Below are 19,605 nucleotides of genomic sequence, written 5' to 3'. Positions count from 1 at the left end.
ATGGGCATCCAAGAAGGACTGACCAAAGTCTAAGTTAATAATATGAATTGTAGGAATTGAGAGAGGAAATGGAAAAAAGAAATATTTTGAGAGTGAAATTTATGGTACTTGAATACAGTGGGACTTGGAAAACTCAGAATGGGTTTCATGAGTGGGCATGCCATTCATTAAAAAGTAAGGAAATATGTGAAGAGAGGTATATCTTTGAAAAACACATTTTTGGGGAAGGATACAGAAGATGAGATGTATTAAGTGATGTTCCTTTCCATTTTCTTTGAAGTATGGAACTTTGTCAGTGTGGTTGGGAAGATGAGAGTTTTCATTTGTCAGAAAAAGCTTGCCTGAATAAAGCAGTCTATTCCCTAACATTGCTATAATCATAAATTTCAAATATGAATTGCTATAAATTACAGTATTGAATTTGTTTCAGGTTGTTTTGTAATCTTTGTGACATTAGTATGACCCCCAAACCAGGAATTCAGACAAAGACATGAGTATATAGTTTTCCAGGAACTAGAGTATAGTACATGGAACCATTTTAAATTTAAATTGATTTCAGCAAAAGTAAAAAAAAAAGGGGGGGGGTGGAGTGTAAGGGAACTGACTTCTAGTCCCGAGAGCCTCATGTATTTACCATTTTTGTGACTTTGATAAATCAACTTTTGGACCATATATTCTAAGAAGAAAAAGAGGAAAGGGAGGGTAGACAGAGTTTAGTTTTCTTTCAGTTTTAAAATTCTATGAACTTTCATAGCTTGATATATAACCTGTAAAGAATAAGCATGGATAATTCTTATCTCTTTTATCTGTGATAAGAAAGGAAATTCAAATTACTATATTGACCCCTTCCCTACAAATATCCTAAAATTATTCTGCTTAATAAGTTGATGCTGGAGATTTCATGTACAAACCCTGTTGGCCATATTGTATTAGGACCTTTATGACTGACTAGTAAACATTACTTTGTAGTGTGAAAATAGAGACATTGTAGTAGCCTAGATCCAGGCACAGTGACCTGCTTTTCAAAAATGGCTATCTCTGTGGAAAGGTTCATGCCATTTTCTTAGACATTTTTTGATCCCAGACTAGTTTCTTGCTCAGCTGGGCATATTGGGCAGCATGCATTCAGTCTGTGTTTATATGATTCATGTATTAAAAATATATATATATAAATTTGATGAGGTTATCATTTAACATTTTAAGAAAACAGCTCTTCATCTGAGTAATTATATGATTAAGGTTTTCAGTTTATTAGTAGTTATTTATAAATATAGATCACTAATAAACACTTTTTATATTTATTTCAAGATTGCTAAGCATCAGTACCCTTAATATTCTAGTTTATGATAAATTGATATCGCAGCAACAAATACTGACAGATGTTTTGTTCTTCTGTATTTTCCTCACATAGTAGCTACACTTTGTGTATATATTTTCGGCCTGAAATTAGAGGTGTGACTTAAGAGGGAAATTTTTTTTTCTTCAGCTCCTATGTTCGACACCTCCTGCTGCCCCTATTCTTTGCCACCAGTGTTCTCAGGGCCTGCTGGGGGGACAGAGACGATCAGAGGTGAAGGGTAGAGATGGCAGAAAGCGGGGTTGGAGCAGTGGGCTGGAGGCACCGTAGGGAGCACGCAGAGAAAGATGAAAGGCGGAACAGCGGGAGGTGGGAGCGGGGGTTGATGGGAGCAGAAAACGCATTAGAGGGCAAATGAAAGTTACCTTTAAGAAAAGAATATTTTTAAACATCGAGTGGTGATTATTTGGATGATTAAAAGTAAATATGGTACCTGATTTATATTTGTTGCCAGTGTGACCCTATACACAGATAAAATTTAAGATTTGCCATACTGTCTTAATATAATAGCTTTAATCTGTCAAATTAATCACTGATGAAACTTGATTTTCATTGTAGATCAAAGACCAAGCTCACCAATTCGACATCAGGGAAGGAATGACGAGCTTGAGCGTGATGAAAGAAGAGAGGAACGAAGAGTAGACAGAACGGATGATAGAAGAGACGAAAGGGCTAGGGAGAGAGAGCGAGAGCGGGAGAGGGACCGGGAGAGAGAGAAAGAGAGAGAACTGGAAAGAGAGCGGGCGCGGGAGCGCGAGCGCGAACGCGAGCGAGAAAGAGAGAAGGAGAGAGACCGGGAGCGGGAGCGAGAGCGAGACCGGGAGCACGACAGAGAGAGGGAGAGAGAGAGGGAGCGCGAGCGGGAGAAAGAGCGCGAGCGCGAAGAGAGGGAGCGGGAGCGCGAGCGCGAGAGGGAGCGGGAGCGCGAGCGCGAGCGCGAGCGGGAGAGAGCGAGGGAGAGGGAGCGCGAGCGCGAGCGCCAGAGGGAGTGGGAGGACAAGGAGAAAGCTCGCGAGGACCGCAGGGAAAAGCGGGAAGACGTCCGGGAAGACCGGAACCCCAGAGACGGCCACGAGGAGAGAAAGTCCAAGTAAGTGACTGCGAGCCGGGCCTTTACAATTCAGAAAGTCCCGTACATTAAGTTTCTCAAGGGCCCGCAATACCCTGTTCATTCTTTTTCCTCTCTGCATTTTCGTGTATCCCAGCTTTATTATCTATACTTGGCAAGCAACATCTTTTGAATTGTCGGGGAAAAAGTAACAGTTTTCTCATTCTTTTATTTCTGTATCCAGCGGATACAGTTAATAATTTTTGTTTACTGTTTGACTGCAGCCATTTTTGATGGCACGTTGGTTTGACTGCTAGAAACTTGTTTTTAACAGGAATCCAACCTAACAGTGGTAGAACCAGTGGATTTGTATCTCATCCCTTCATATCCGCTGTATAACAAGTTAATAGAGTTGGCTTATCACCAGGACATAATGCTTGACCTGTTCCTGATAGTCCTCAATGAGTTTTGTGTACTTAGAAGTTTAGAATCACCGCCTGAAGGCTGCAGAAGCATTCATAATGTCTTAGAACTGAGGAACTTCTGGAACCACCGAAGAAGATGAGAGAGAGAGAGGGGTCCTCTCTGGACTGTGGAGTTATAGTTGTTGTTTTGTTTAGTGTGGGCTTCCCAGGTGGATCAGTGGTAAAGAACCTGCCTGCTGAGCAAGATACGTGTTAGATCCCTGGGTTGGGAAGATCCCCTGGAGAAGGAAATGGCAACACACTCCGGTATCCTTGCCTGAGAAATCTCATGGACAGAGGAGCCTGGCCGGCTACAGTCCATGGCATTGCAAAGGTTACTGCAATAAAAAGATGTGTTGTTGTTATATACTGAGGGCATTTTCTCTTCTTTTCCCCCTTACTCTCACTTTTTTTTTAATACCAAAAACTTAATTTGCTCAGATATGTGGGAAGTCCAGGGTTTTTATTTGTTCTGATGTGATTATACTCAGTTTCTCAAAGCATCAAGAATGGTATTTCTGCACTATTTTCTTATGTATTAGTTTTAGACTCAGAAAGCTTTTCCCCAAATGACGGCTAGGATGACCCCAGGGTTATAGCTGTCAGCTCAGTTATAGCCTTCAGTTGAGGAGTAAACAAGAAAGCTAAGCCAGTCACTGTAGCCATGAGAATCCCAGACTCTGATTGGTCAATTTTGAGGTTTTACAGACCTAAAACCGAACATCCGAATTAAAGGCCTTTCTTTTTTTTTCTTTTAATGCCAACTAGAATAGAGGATACGATTAAATTTGTTAAGACAAACTGAAAATCATTTATATAGCTTCAGTTTCTTTGCCCCTACTTCTAGCTCATTTGCCTCATGGTGAATACGTTCTCTGCTTTAGGTATTTTCATCATTGCTGTTATGGATTTTGGTTATAGACAAACAACATACCACAGAAATGGAGGCTTCTTCCATTAGGTCTTGCCTTCCCTTCAGTCTGTAGCCATGGTTTTCTATAGTTCACTCTCTGGCTTCCCTCACTCCACATTAAAAGAAAATATCTCACATTAAACATAAAATTCAGATATTACCTTTAACACATGTAGGCACAAAATATGTATTCTTTCTCTTTTCTCTGGCCTCTTTAACTCTCTATCTTCTAAGATTAAAATTCTGAAATATTTGTTATTTATTTTTTAGTCCTATGCTTTGATTTTATTTTTCATGCTTCTAATCTCAAAGTACAGTGTTTCTTGGAGCTTGTCATGGTTAAATATTCCAACCATTGACAAGGGGCCCAGAAATTTAGTAGTCAGCTACTCAATAAAGTAACTTAGTATATGAGATAAATATCTTGATGTTTTTATCTATTGTCATCTCAGTATATTGTCATGGTAGAAGTTTAAAACCACCACCGTTTATTTGGTCATGATTCTGTGGGTTGGCAGTTTGACTCAGCTCAGCAGAGTGGCTCTTCTGCTAGTCTCATGTAGGATCACTCTGTTTCTCCAGTCAATCTAGCAGGTCAGCTAGGTCTGAATGACCCCAAATGGCCTTCCTCACATGTCTGGCGATTGGTGCTGGTTGTTGCTTAGGGCATCTTGACCTCTTTTCCTCTAACAATCTAAACTCTGTTTTTGCATATGATAGTAGACACATACCAAGAAGGCAAAAGCAGAAGCTGAAAGGCCTCTTGAGTCCTAAATCTCCAGACTTACACAGTGTCATTTTCACCACATCCTCTTGTCGAACATAGTAAGTCACTGGGTTAGCCCAGATTCAGAGAATGGGGAAATAGACTACCTGATGATGGCAGGAGCTTTAGATAAGGAATTGTTACAAGCTTGGGCCTGTCAGGTGTCATACTACATCTGGGGCCTCATTTTCTACCTGGTTGGTCATCTGTATAAATGGGCCATCAAGGAGGTACATGTGCTCATGTGCTACAGTGTTACTCAACTTCTGGCCATAGTATTTATAAACAGTATTTGTTAAAAAAAAAAAAAAAAAAAAGTGGTCAAAATTCAGTGAAAATATAGGAAAACACTAGAATAACTTAAGTATCCAGAGATACAGAATACTAGTCATCTAAAGTTTAACTAAAGAGTAAAAAATAGTGAACATATGAATTATTTTATTAATTTGTCATTAAGTAGATGATTTAGTTCTAAGAGGTGAGTTAGAACTAGTTTTTATCAGTGTGCCCACAACATGACAGGCACTGGGCTTATGACATAACAAATTTATTCCTCACTGCAGTTTTATGAGATGAACCCCCATTTTTCATCTATATTCAGATGAAAAAGCTAAGAATGACTTCAAGGAATTTATCTAAAATTGCACAATAAGTAACATGACTAAAAGTTGAACTCAAGTCTTATTTGACCCCAAAGCCAATACTAGGTTTTCTCATTTGGCTTTCCAACAAAAGGTATTTCTGTATCATAAAACAGTAAAACTGATGAATAAGTTTTAGTAGAGTTGAATCCTCTGCTGTGTTACCACTTTACAGTAATTAAACCTGGTGACTTTCAGTGAGCAATTTTACATGTATGGTGAAAAAAGCAGAGATGGTGCCATGTATTTTAAGTCCACGATCGTTAAGTCTCAACAAATGAAGAATTTTGTTAATGATGCTAAATAAATGCCCTTTGTATGATACAGATAGCTCTGATAGTATTGTTATCCTACAATTATATATTCTAGTTATAGTAAGAAATAATAGTAAAAAAAACCCAAAAAACAAATCTTTTTCATCCCCTGAAATCTTACAAATTACGTTTGTGTGATTTAGGAAGCGCTATAGAAATGAAGGGAGTCCTAGCCCTCGTCAGTCACCTAAGCGCCGGCGAGAGCATTCTCCTGACAGTGACGCCTACAACAGTGGGGATGATAAAAGTAAGCAGAATCTGTGTTCCCTGTTTCTAGAGTCAGACTCACTTGTAACCATGAGACAATTCTTTTACATCAATAGGGAATGATGAATTAAGATTTAAAATTTTTACTTGCTCTGCTGCTTCTGAATATATCACATTGTGACTAAAAACAAGTATGTGTTTGAAATATGTAGTCGTTTTACCACAGTGGCACTTGTCATTTCCCACTAGTTGTAGTAAAGCTGTACTTCGGTTTTTACGGAAATAATTGTTATTTTTAAACTTTTAAAATGGAAAGGGAGACACTGGTTTGTTACTTATAGGTAACATGCAGTATTGTTAACATGATGAAAGTCTGATGACTTTTATCTTTTGGTCTAGATGAAAAACACAGACTCTTGAGCCAGGTTGTTCGACCTCAAGAATCACGTTCTCTTAGTCCATCACACCTTACAGAAGACAGGCAGGGTAGATGGAGAGAAGACGATCGTAAACCAGAAAGAAAAGAAAGTTCAAGGCGCTATGAAGAGCAAGATTTCAAAGAGAAAGTTTCTTCTGTAGATAAGCAGAGAGAACAGACAGAAATAACAGAGAGCTCCAGAACTCGTTCACAAGACCTGACAGGACACCACCCATCCGAAGATCGAGACACCTCTGATGGACCTTATGAGGACAGCAAAAGAAAAGCCAAGATTCAGAAGAAGCCTATTAAGAGAAAGAGAGATGATGATGTTGGAATGGGGAGGGGTAACACAGAGATAGCGTCTGAAGATTGTCAAGTATTTTCACCAAAAAAAGGGCAGAAGAAGAAAAGTGTTGAAAAGAAGCGTAAGAGGTCCAGAGGTGATTCTGACATCTCTGATGAAGAAACGGTGCAGCAGAGTAAGAAGAAAAGAGGCCCGAGGACTCCGCCTATCACAGCCAAAGAGGAGCCGGCTGACATGCCCAGTGATAAGGATGGCGCTCTGGAGGACCCTCAGAAGAAAGAGGATACAGCGTTCAGTGACTGGTCGGATGAGGACGTGCCTGACCGCACGGATCTGACGGAGCCAGAGCATGCCGCCACTGCCACCACCCCTGGAAGAACCCCTTCGCCGTCTTCTCTCCCTCCTCCCCCGCCTCCTCTGTCTGCTACCGCGGCCACCCCTGCCACGGCCTTCAGCACATCGACCACCACCATTTCCACCTCCGCCCTCCTCACCACCAATACATCTTTTACCAGTGAAGACTCCCATAGGAAGTGCCACAGAACACGAGCGGAAAAGGTAGAGGCGCCTCATGTTACTATAGAAGACGCACCGCATCGCAAGCCAGTGGATCAGAAGCGGAGCAGCAGCCTCGGCAGCAACCGGAGCAATCGCAGTCACACGTCTGGCCGTCTCCGCTCCCCATCCAACGACTCTGCTCATCGAAGTGGGGATGACCAGAACGGTCGAAAGAGAGTGCTGCATAGCGGCTCAAGAGACAGAGAAAAAACTAAAAGTCTGGAAATCACAGGAGAGAGAAAATCCAGGATTGATCAGCTAAAGCGTGGAGAACCTAGTCGAAGTACTTCCTCAGGTAATAAAAACAAATTGTAACCTAACCAGTGTTTCTTATGTGAGTGTATTTTGTACATTTTTATGTTCTGTTTGAATTATAATTTTAAAGTAAATGATAAGTTGTTTATACACTGCCTTAAATTTTTTCAAGGAGCTTAAAAAGCTTAGCCATCCCACCATGATGTTACCTATTATCACATTAATACCAGTAGAGTAGAGGTACATTCAGTGATGTCACTCAGTTTAACACCAGCATCTTAGTATATCTTGGTGGAAAGCACTTACATGTTCAGGTTCTCTATTGATGCCTAAAAATTTTAACCTGGTTCTGCTTCTTGCAACCAGTGCTTTTTCTCTTTTGACTGCGTAAATGAGGTAGGGGGAGAGGAGGAGGTACATAATGAAATGGTCAGTTCTGTTAATGCTTACTTATTTTTTACATATTTCTTTAAAGATCTTTTGTGGTTATAGTGGAAATAAGGAAACAAACATGCTTTTTGCATATTTGACACTACTGAAGAGTGGTGGATGTTTTTCTTTGAGATGAATTTTTTTCCTTAAGATGAGTTCTTTGGATAATCTAAAATAAGTACTGAAAAAGAGAAATTGTAAGTTTTAATTTATCATGTGTTAAGTCTTTGTATATGGTACATTGATTTTAGATCGCCAGGATTCAAGAAGCCATAGTTCCAGAAGAAGTTCTCCTGAGTCAGATCGACAGGTCCATTCAAGATCGGGGTCGTTTGACAGCAGAGAGAGGCTTCAAGAGCGCGACCGTTATGAGCACGAGAGAGAGCGGGAGCGAGAAAGGAGGGACGTCCGGCAGAGAGACTGGGAGCGGGATGCCGATAAAGATTGGCCCCGGAATAGGGAACGGGATCGACTGCGGGAACGGGAGAGGGAACGGGACAAAAGGAGAGACTTGGACAGGGAGAGGGAGAGACTACTCTCCGATGCCCTGGAAAGGGACCGGGAGAGGGACAGGGACAGAACGTTCGAAGGTTCTCAAGTAGAGTCTGTAAAACGCAGTGAAGTCAAACTGGATAGTGACCATGACAGAGAACTAGAAGGCGGTTCCCGAGACTCTGGAGCTTTGGATAAAGAAAGGCTGGATAAAGATCTGGGATCTGTGCAGGGATTTGAAGATGCAAGTAGAGCTGAGAGGACTGAGAGTGTGGAAGGTGAGTGTCACTCGTTTCCGTCTGTTTCTCTCCTGGTTCGTCTCAAATCTCATAGGAAACCAGTACTTCCTTTTGAAGGGTTATCTGATATGATGATTGACTCCATTGTTTTAGGGAAAATAGATTTTGTAAGGAAAAGGCCTATGATACTTAAACACTTGTACTCGTTAGTACTTTTAAGGTAGACTTGGTTCTAATAAGCCTAAATGAGAGAAAATTATAGTCATCCTTCAGTCTCTCAGTATCTGCAGGAATGAGTTCCAGAGCCCGCCACAGGTAGTAAAATCTGCGGATGCTCAGGTCCCTTATTAAAACTGACTACCAGCTCCTAGAATGAGGGACTCTGAGAAGGCCACGTACACCCTTTTACCCAGTCAGAGCCAGCCTCCACTGTGTGGCCCTCTTGTCCATCCTTCACCCCCAGCCTGCTGTACAAACTGACTCACCTCTGTTCTCTGGATGGTCTCCCTCCTCAAGCCTTCTCTGAGCCTGCTCTTCCCATTGCCTGACAGACTTTTTCCCTTCTATCTTTTCTTACTCAGACAACAAGTCCCAGTTTATAGATTATTTCCTCTGTGAAACCGTCTCTGCTAAAGGTGCTCTTTAAAATTGCCAAAGCACCTTGTTTATACATCTTTAATAGCATCTCTGCACCATATTGTAAATTATTTTTCCATGGTTCTCTCCCCATTATATTGTACTCCTTTGTTAGGCACCATAGGTTTTTATTTCTTTATCTTCACGCCTCTAGCAAGGACACAATAAATAGCTGATGCATGAAAATGTGTCCTGCCTGTCCATACCTGTCCTACATCTTATTCTGTGATGAATTATAGCCCAGGGTAACAATAGTAATGGCCTCTCCTGAGAATGCTCCTGGAAATTCTGCCTCCATGAACTGTCCAATTCTGATACCAGCGCTTATGTGCCCTTTCCACTTTAAGCCCCCAAGAAACTTCTTGGATGCTTAGTACATGAGCAGTACTATTTTACATTCCTTTCATTTGCTGTACTGTAGCACTAGTCCCAGAATAACGTTGTTCACATTCTTCTAAAACTATAAACATCCTTGTATCTTTTGGTTATTTGGTTAGATATATTTCAGTACACCAAACTGTTAACATATTTTTTTCTACTTGACAAAAACATTTCTACCTCAGTGGTCGTCACATTCATTTTTATCTAAAATTTGAATTTCAGTAGCATCAATTTGTGAGCCATAGTACTATTGGAGGTACAACCTTGGGGTATAATTGAATGTAATTTGAACTAATCATAATCACTCTCCTGTGATTGGAATTTGTGCCCTTCATCCCTAAAATATACCATTCATTGGTTGTGATCATGGATAATGTGGCATGGAGATTTAGAAGTGAAATGAAAAACTTTACCCACTTAAAGTAGGATAGTTTAATAAGCTTGAAAAGTTAAAAACCCTTTTATTTGCATTTATGTTTAGATGTATATTTGTATAATAAAGTTGTTAAAATTGTTTAGAAGTGAATTGGTGGGGGTATGAGGAGATTAGTACAGAATTAATAGAGTAGAAAATTATTAGAAATGACTAGAAACATCCCATAGTTTATTTGCTGCAAGTTTATATCTGTAAAAGATAGTGTTGCATTTTGAAACCTAGTTTTGTAAACTCGGTAAAGTATATGGATAGAACCTGCTTAGAAATCTTAAATGTACTGTGTAGTACTATGATAATTCAGGTTTACAAGTAACTCGCCAAGAGACAAAGCTTTAGCATAGGTAGTTGAGACAAGTTGGTAAATAAAGAAATGGAAGATACAGTAGTGGTTAATAACAAAAATACTTTAAAATTATATTACAGCAATCTTTTAAAATTGCATTTATTAATTAAAGGAAAACATTGGCATAGGGAAGATGAATTGGGAGATCAGTGGCGGAGGGGGATGGGGATTAATTATTTCTACCTCACCACTGTAGAGTTCTTCATATCATGAATAAAATATTATGAGCTAAGATTTAAACTTCAAATTAATCCTAGTAATTAGTTTGCAAGCTTTTAAAAATTGAATTTATTTTGATAAAGAAATTAATGCATCCTTCTGAAATTAGTGGATCTTCTGAATTAGTTTTATTATAAAAAGTTAACTAGTATTTGTTAGTGGAAGATTTTATTTCTCATATTTTAATTGTAATCTTATAACCTATTTCTGTATTGCTGTCCATACTGTGTTCTTGTGATTAAAACTAAATTCATTTTTAAGTTTTCTTTTGGAATTATCAAGTGTTTTGACTAATTAAGAAATGTAGTTTTAAATTAAAAAATGCTTCTCAATTTTTTTAGTGTGCCCAGCCTCTCCTCTTTGTTTTCACTTAGATGTCCCTTTCTTTTAATGCTCTCTTTGGCATGAAATTAATTTTTCTGTTTAACAGGAGATGACGAATCCAAGCTAGATGATGCGCATTCATTGGGATCTGGTGCTGGAGAAGGATACGAGCCAATCAGTGATGATGAACTAGATGAAATTCTGGCAGGTGATGCTGAAAAGCGGGAGGACCAGCAGGATGAGGAGAAGATGCCAGGTAATCATTGCAGAGGTGGTTGAACATAAAAGGTGTTTAATTATGATACTGAGGTATTCTTTGTTCCCTTTCATGCTGTAAGAATTGATAAAACACAGAATCTTCCCAGTTGTTTTAATTAACATTGAAAGGCCAATAAAGTGAAAATTATAGTTATTATGCTCTGTTCATATTTAAATAGACATTGCTTATAAATTGAAAAGGGCAGTATCTAAAATAGCACAATTGTAAGATTTCCTTTCCAGGGTTTGATTCCTATTGTAGGACCTAGAATTTAAAACAGATGGTAGGTATATGGTACAGAGCTTCACAACTGTGTTCCACAAACTGTTGACATGACCATTCAGAAACCTAATAAGTTAAGGTTGTATTTGAACACTATTTCTATACTTCTCTTGATTTTCTAAATTCAGTAATATTTTCACTTACAGTATTTTATTCATTGCCAGAGCTTACTCCAGTGACTACACCATGAATCGACAACCTTTATTGTTCTTGAATCATCCCAATTAGTCTAATTGTTACTAACAATTTATCATAGTAAGGGTTTTGGGGTATGTAGAATATCAAAGCTTTATTTTGACTTAATTTGCTCTTGTATTTTACAGTTTTTTATACTAATGTATAATGTATGTATGTTGTTTTTATTATTATCAGCTATTAGGGGTTTCTGAATAGAACATTATTTTATTAATTTCCTAAACTGTTCCTTGTCAGTCGATAGATTATTCTCAATTTTAATTATAGCCACTGCCTGATTCTTAAAGTTTTCATAATGAATTATTTGGTTTTTTAAAAAGTAGTGTCTGTGTGTTTGTCTGTTGTGCATGTACTCATTCAAACTAAATACATTCCTAGATTTAATTAACCCTTGGATGATTCCGGTACCAAGTGTCAAAATGTTAGACCTAGTCTTAGTGAAATAGTGGAATTCTTTCATTGAGACTCTCTCAAGCAATGTAAAGGCATTATTTGTAGAAATGGGTTTGCTTAGGTGCTTGTTTGGTTGCTTTTTGTTTGTTTCGGATTTTTCTTTATTGAAGTATAATTGACATAAAGTACATTAATTTCAGGTGCACAACATAGTGGTTAGACATTTGTATATACATTGCAACATGATCACCACATTGTCTAGTTACCTTAACATGGTGTCGTCTACCGCCATGCAAAGTTAGTTTTTTTCCTTGTGATGAGAACTTTTCATACTTTCTAGCAACTTCTAATGTTGGAATACAGTGTTGTTGACTAGAGTTACCACACTCTAGATTGCATTGCCATGATTTATTTATCATTGCAAGTTTGTACCTCTTGATGCCCTTCACACATTTTGTCTAACCTTCATATCCCTCCCCCTCTGGAAACCACCAATATCTGTATCTGTGAGTTTGGATTTCTTTTTTTTTGTTTGATTCTTTTAGATTCCACATATAAAAGAAATGTGGGTGGGTGGGAGCATTTGCCTATGACCTCTTTACTATTTTCCTTTGGTGAGGAAGTTTATTTGTAAAATTTCTTAGATTCTAAATACTAGTTTTTATAGAAAATCTTTTAAGAATATGCCTTTTTAAAATTAATTATTGTTTGCTTTCCTGTGTCTTGCAATCTGTATTTCTCCCTGGATAACAGGAATGGTATTTCTTGGTGTAAGAAAATTGTATAACTTTTTGTAGATCCGCTAGATGTGATAGACGTGGATTGGTCTGGTCTTATGCCAAAGCATCCAAAAGAACCACGAGAGCCTGGGGCCGCGCTCTTAAAATTCACACCTGGAGCTGTTATGCTGCGAGTTGGCATTTCTAAAAAGTTGGCTGGTCCTGAGCTCTTTACAAAAGTCAAAGAAACATGTCAGAGACTTTTAGAAAAGCCCAAAGGTAATTCCATCCCAATTTAAGTGTGTAATGTCTAATATAAATATGAAGATGCCTTTGAAAAGGATTCTGTTCTGTTCTTATGTAGCAGTTATAAGAATTTTTTTTAAAGAATCATTTATTTTCATTATTTAATCCTCATGGTCAAAGTTTGTTTTATTTTGAGAGAAATTTAAACCTACAGATAAGTTGTAAACATAGCACAGTGATCTTTCTGCATCAAAATTAACAGGTAAGTGTGAAAGTGCTCAGTGGTTTGCCCAGGGCTAAATGAGGTAGATCTTAGGAAAGTGAACTTAGATATTTTTCATATCTAAGCAGATTGATAATCCCGGCAGTGCTTTCCCCTGGGAAATGGAGAATTTTGCTCAAATGCAGATGTTTAGATTGAGCCTTTTACAAAGTGCTTAAGAACTCAGTCTGTGAACCAGATGGCCTGGATTCCAACAGGAATCTATATGTTACTGTCACCATCTGCACACTGGGAGTAATTATACTGCCAAGCCACCTGATTGTTAGGAGGAGCAAATGAGTTACCACAAGTAAAACACTTAGAATAGTTTTTGACATGCAGTGGTGCCTAGTATATACTCCTACTGTATTTAGTTTGAAAATACTTTATCACATTGATTTTAGACAGTGAAAACAGCTACAGCTTTTTATTATTCCAGAACATTTTTAGTTTGTAGAATTTTTTTTTCCCCTCCTGTTATCTGAAACCTACCTCACTGTGTTTTGGCAGCTTATTGGGCTTCCCTGGTAGCTCAGCTGGTAAAGAATCCACCTGCAATGCGGGAGACCCCAATTTGATTCCTGGGCCAGGAAGTTTCCCTGGAGAAGGGATAGGCTACCCACTCCAGTATTTTTGGGCTTCCCTGGTGGCTTAGATGGTAAAGAATCCACCTACGATGCAGGAGACCCAGGTTCAGCCCCTGGGTTGGGAAGATCCCCTGTGTTTTGGCAGCTTATTAATACTTTATTAATGGGGAAGAGGAATGTGAAAAGGATAGGAGGTATAAAGGTGAAAGCAGTAAGATTATTTAATGTTCTATCATGTTCATGAGAGTGAAAAAGTTTGAGGTAAAAGAATTGAGCTTTTTACTGATATAAAATTGGAAAAAGTTTGTTTTATGTTTCATGAATACATGTTGTCTCTTCAGCTTAGTATAAGCAGAAACTGTCTTGATTTTAATATGGCCCAATATACATAGACTGTATGTGTCAGAAACATAAATTATAAGTGAATATGTGTTAATCTGACAAATGACCACTGTCTTAAGTTCTTTCCCCATTCTTTCTCCCTTGTTTGATTGGCTCTGTGATCTTAAGCACGTAACTCCTGTGGGCATAAAATGATGTAACGAAACCCCTAAGGTCTTATCCACATCTGCAGCTATTTGCTTCTGTGACTTTTGTTAATGGCATTTCAAGTTAAAACTGTTACATAGTTAGCAAAATCAGACTATAGTTTGTCCCTGACTAATGATCACTGTAAAGAGGGATTTGATTTTTCCTTACCAAGTAGTCCAGGCTTCCCTGGTGGCTCAGACAGTAAAGAATCTGTCTGCAATATAGGAGACCCGGGTTCAATCCCTGGGTCAGGAAGATTCCCTGGATGAGGAAATGGCAACCCACTCCAGTATTCTTGCCTGGAAAATCCCATGGGCAGAGAAGCCTGGTGGGCTACAGTCCATGGGGTCTCAAAGAGTCGGACACGACTGAATGACTAACACTTTACCAAGTAGTCCTGTTTTTTGGTGGTGAGATAGCTTTATTAGAGAACTAATATATGATACTGAATAGAAGCTCTCTCAGGAATAGGACTTTATTTACTGCTATATCCAGTGTCTGATGATCTGTACTACTAATTTTGCCATTGCTTTGAATAGTATGTGACACATAGTATTTGGTAAATATTTGAGAAATAACTGATACTGACTTTTTTTTCTAATCCATTTTGTCTGTTTCTGTGTCCCAATACTGAAGAAAGTATATCCCTGCTCAGTATGTAATTTTTAAATTGGAGTATAATTGCTTTACAGTTTTGTGTTAGTTTCTGCTGCGCAGTGAAGTGAATCAGCTGTATGTATACAAATGTCGCCTCCCTCTTGGACTCCCCCCCGCCATCCCACCCCTCTAGGTCCTCACAGAGCACTGAGCTGGGCTCCTTGTGCTGTACAGCAGCTTCCTACTAGCTATTTTATGCACAGTTGTGTGTATATGTCAATCCTAATTTCCCAGTATTACCCCAGGCTCCCTTGTCCATGGGATTCTCCAGACAAGAGTACTGGAGTGGGTTGCTATTTCCTTCTCCAGGGAATCTTCCTGACCCAGGGACTGCACCCGGGTCTCCTGCATTGTAGGCAGACGCTTTACCATCTGAGCCACCAAGGGAAGTCAGTGTTGGTAACTTCGATAATATATAGACTTTGTGGAATATTCATCCAAGCAATTGTTAACACTTCTGTTTTCAGAAGCCTTAATGTGTTCTTTTTTTTTGAAAGATACAGACAGTCTCTTTGAACATGAACTCGGGGCTCTCAACATGGCTGCATTACTACGAAAAGAGGAAAGAGCAAATCTGCTTAGTAATCTTGGACCATGTTGTAAAGCGTTATGCTTCAGACGGGATTCTGCAATCCGAAAGCAGCTTGTGAAAAATGAGAAGGTACTGTTATTTCCTTAGAAAAATCAGAAAGTGTTGAGTCGTATGGACATATTTTTCATTTGATTGCTTTACGGTGAGGTTGAGGTCTCATTATGTTTTTATGAGTTGGTTTCCCAGTCATATACACATGTAAGAGAAAAAATTTTATTAGAATTTATAATATCTTTTATTTTACTTTAATACTATTGAAGAACATTTGTTTTGAATAGCAAATTGTTACTGAGACTTAAAGAAAATTTAAAATACTCTATTCCTGTGAAATACTTTTCATTTGCAAAGTTTCTTTCAGTAATAAAATACACTAGAAATTTATTTAAATTGAAGATCAAGGAAAAACATTTCCCAGATAGAGTGGTAAGGAGATTTTATTACTATATAGAATGTGTTTATATATATAGTGTTTATGAAAATATACCAAGTTGAAGAGAGGAAATAAATAGAAGTGATTACATGTAAGCATTTACTTGAGCAGAATAAAAGGACTTGAAACCCAGCTATTTTCTGTTTGCTTCAGGTAAGGAACCCCAGTTGAGAGGCTGTATGGTTTGCAGTGTCATCAGACTCCTGCTCCCTTTTTATAAAAAATATTTTATAACATTTCCTGGTTCCTTCTCTAATGTGCCATAGTACCCTTCAAAAATTATAGCTAAAAACACCCCTGCAAATTTCTCGTTGAGAACCATTGTTCAGAACCTTGTAAATCCTTCCAGTTGAGGGCAGATCACAGACATGACGTTATCAAAGTTCTGTTATGGTTTGGCCATTATATCGTTGGTTATAAGGGGTTAGAGTAGGGAAGAAGGTGGAGTTCAGAGGGAAAGCAAAGGAAGGGTTTCTTTTTTTTTTGAATGATGAAATTTCTCTCTTCTATTCTGATTGTGCTCATGGTTTCTTAACTATAAACATGAGTTAAAAACTCATAGAACTGTATACATAAAAAGCCAGTTTTAGTGTATCACAACTGCAAAAAAAGGCATCATTGTTCCTATAAGGATTCTAGAAGAGAAATAGCAGAGTGCTGGAAATAGCAAATCTTACCCTATTTTCATTATTCATGGTTGGAGAATGTTAAACAAAATTTCACGACAGTAACTTTCAAAACTTCTAAGATAGCTTTAGGTTCCAATAATAGAGGTCTACCTCTTAGAACAAAGAAGGTGGTAGTTTCTCAGTAGATTGCGTGGATCAGCTGTCTTTGGAGAATTTGTTCAGTTCTAGAGCCTGCATCTTATGGCACATTAGCAGACCAGTAAGGAGTGTGGAATGTTCGGTGCCCTGTGAAAGTAAGATTGAATTAGTGTGGAACTTCATATAATGTGCCATGTGTTTTTGTTGTTTTGTTTTGTCATTGGAAACAATGAAGTGAAAGCTACCTGATTACCTGTCAGGGATTGTCAAGATTGCTTTCTTTTCTAAGATTCCTTGAGTCTGAAAACAGCATTTCTTAATTTTGCTTTTAAATATCCAGTACAGCCCACGTGGCACTACTAGTAAAGAACTTGCCTGCCAGTGCAGGAGATGTTTGATCCCTGGATTGGGAATGCCCCCTGAAGGAGGGCATGGCTACCCACTCCAGTATTCTTGCCTGGAGAATCCCATGGTCAGAGGTGCCTGGCGGGCTACAGTCCATGGGGTCACAAAGAGTCTGACACGACTAAAGCGACTTAGCATGTACGCACAGCTAGCTTAATGCCTATCCCAAACTGATTTTTCTTATAACTGATCTTTGTTAGCAGCTAAACCTGTCTTTTCTACTGTCACCTAATCTACCTCTTTTTAAACTTTTTCTCCAAATAGGGCACAGTAAAACAAGCTTATACAAATGCTCCAGTGGTAGACAATGAGCTGTTACGACTGAGTCTTCGATTATTTAAGCGAAAGACGATGTGCCAAGCCCCAGGACCTGAAAAGACTGAAGATAATAAACTTTCACAGTCCAGTATCCAACAGGAACTGTGTGTGTCTTAAGACTGAAGTCCAGGTACATTTTTGGTACTATTTTCCTTCAGCAGTGCTTATTCTTTTTCAAACTTCTTTGGTTAGACAAGCATTATTAGTGACAAAGACAGAAAAGACTTACCAGTCATGCTAAAATAGTGCTGAACTTTTGATAAAGTTTAAAGACACTAGTTTGGCGAGCTTAAGATTTTACATAAATTTTTACACTGTCCAAAATAATGTGAAAGCATCTAGATTGAGTTGTAATTTATTCTGTACCTTTTGGTAAAACTGAAGCTTTTGAAAACAGTCATCCTTACGCTTCTAGCCTACACGAATTTTTTTATGAAATGGAGCCAGAGCCACTGACTTATGTACTGGATCATCCTTACAGAAACTGCGATTCTGCTGTTCACTGAATAAACACACACACACACCGTGCGCCACTGTGACGCAGGACACAGAGGGGCTGCTGGGTGTGGGCCGGCCTCTGCAGGAACAAGCCACAGTCCTGTTTTCTGAAATTCTAAGCAGAACTGCTTAATGACTCTTCAGTTTTTTAAAATATATGTGCATTGTTACAATGTATATTGGATATATTTCAATTCTCAATGGTTTTGTTTGTTATCAGAGATTGTCAACTATTTTTATTTTTAATAAATGTACCTTCCCTTGTTCTAGATTTACTTTGTTCATTAATCTTATTCCTGATGTTCAAAAACATTTGTCATCAACATTATGTTTTTATACTTCAGATATTTTACTGCGTTATTGGACAGCTGTAAATAATGTGATAAGAGTTGAGGATGTACTTTAAGTATATAGCTCAGTAATACTTGAAACAACCATACTTTTCAGAACTGTAACCTTTGATTATATTAACCTGCCTCCAACCTATAATATATAAAGCAATTTACTTTTAATAAGTTACAGTATATCTGCTTTATTTTGTATATACATATTTAACTCATGAAGTGGACTCTTAGAAGTATCTGAAATGGACTCCAAACAGCAGTATTTGTGGGCAGACAGTAAAAATAATGAAGGAAACCAATCAAAATTGTAATTTGCCAATTGCCTTTCACAGGTTTTTGTTGAAACTAATTCTACGTTACCTGTCTCAGTAGTTTTGTACCTTTTCTCTATGGGTAATATACTGTCACAGGTTGAAAGTTTATATTCAGGAATATTCATTGTAGTCATTGTACACTTAATTTTTATAAAATACTTACCCAGCAAAGGAAGTAGTCATATTTCCAAATGACCTGGAAAGCGTGTATAAGAAAACTGCAAGTAGCAAAGCAAAAACCAAAAAGGTAAGCAAAAAGATTTTTCAGGTGTCTGTTTCTTCTTACCAATTGGTAAATCTTTTGAATAAGGAAAAAATGTAAAATTCTTCAATGACCTGGAGAATGAATACCCTTTAGAAAATTACCTTCTGTTTTAGTGATTAATAGTGTTCTCTGTAACATAAAGATTTATAACAAAAGTTATGGTTATCTTGTTCTGTCCAGTGACTTTTAGGAGTATTTCTTTACAGAATGAAAACTATATAGGTAAATTTGCCATTTAGTCAAATCTGTTGCCTTTTTAGTTTGAATACCTTTTGTTATGTTGTAAAAGAAAAGTTTAAAACTCTTTCTTTGCTTAGTCACAGTACTCAGAGCTTTATGCTCCCAATGGGAATGTAGTGTTAAGTCTCATAATATTTTTAAAATTAAACATTCTGTGTATCGCTAATCATACACCCATAAAATTTTTCAAAAGTGAACTTTTGTTGGATTTTCCATAAAATTTCTTGGACCAGTATTCGTGGAAACATCTTTTGATCTATAAACTGTTTGTTAGTAAAGTCTTCTGTCTCGTAACTGATGAATTTTGTCCACTTGCCACACCTGGACTATAGCTGCTCGCAATAAGGAGTTGTCCAGCTAGGGAAGAGGCAAGACTATGTCTGCAATCCACAGTAAATAAAATGAGAGTTAACAGATACTTACATTCTGTGGAATCAGTTGGTTTCTTTTGGGAAGGGCAGATGTCCTGTTTTGTAAAGTCTTGTACTAACTTTTTCATAAAAAAATTCTCACCATACTCAAGTAGTACCTTAATATGTTAAAATCTGACC

At 38.1% G+C, this 19,605-nt stretch overlaps 1 protein-coding gene across 2 annotated transcripts in view; it reads left to right on the top strand.

The window, feature by feature from the left end:
* Nucleotides 1–18,518, top strand: part of ZC3H13 (zinc finger CCCH-type containing 13) — a 106,510-nt gene extending 87,992 nt beyond the window's left edge. The window contains exons 12-21 of one of the 2 annotated variants that reach the window (XM_068984265.1): nucleotides 1,487–1,570; nucleotides 1,916–2,447; nucleotides 5,647–5,750; nucleotides 6,110–7,288; nucleotides 7,932–8,450; nucleotides 10,857–11,006; nucleotides 12,677–12,877; nucleotides 15,379–15,542; nucleotides 17,340–17,523; nucleotides 17,875–18,518. In XM_068984265.1, the coding sequence (XP_068840366.1) occupies nucleotides 1,487–1,570; nucleotides 1,916–2,447; nucleotides 5,647–5,750; nucleotides 6,110–7,288; nucleotides 7,932–8,450; nucleotides 10,857–11,006; nucleotides 12,677–12,877; nucleotides 15,379–15,542; nucleotides 17,340–17,510 (3,104 nt within the window). In that variant the 3' untranslated portion in view covers nucleotides 17,511–17,523; nucleotides 17,875–18,518. Of the gene's footprint in view, nucleotides 1–1,486; nucleotides 1,571–1,915; nucleotides 2,448–5,646; nucleotides 5,751–6,109; nucleotides 7,289–7,931; nucleotides 8,451–10,856; nucleotides 11,007–12,676; nucleotides 12,878–15,378; nucleotides 15,543–17,339 lie in introns of both variants that reach the window. The other variant, XM_068984266.1, reaches the window with a different exon arrangement.
* The last annotated feature ends 1,087 nt before the right edge of the window (nucleotides 18,519–19,605 follow it).

The sequence above is a fragment of the Capricornis sumatraensis genome, chromosome 12 (genome assembly GCF_032405125.1).
Source record: "Capricornis sumatraensis isolate serow.1 chromosome 12, serow.2, whole genome shotgun sequence".
In the NCBI taxonomy this organism is placed as follows: Eukaryota; Metazoa; Chordata; class Mammalia; order Artiodactyla; family Bovidae; genus Capricornis; species Capricornis sumatraensis.
The sequence above is the reverse complement of the archived record's forward strand: the minus strand, read 5'-3'. Positions and strand labels throughout refer to the sequence as shown.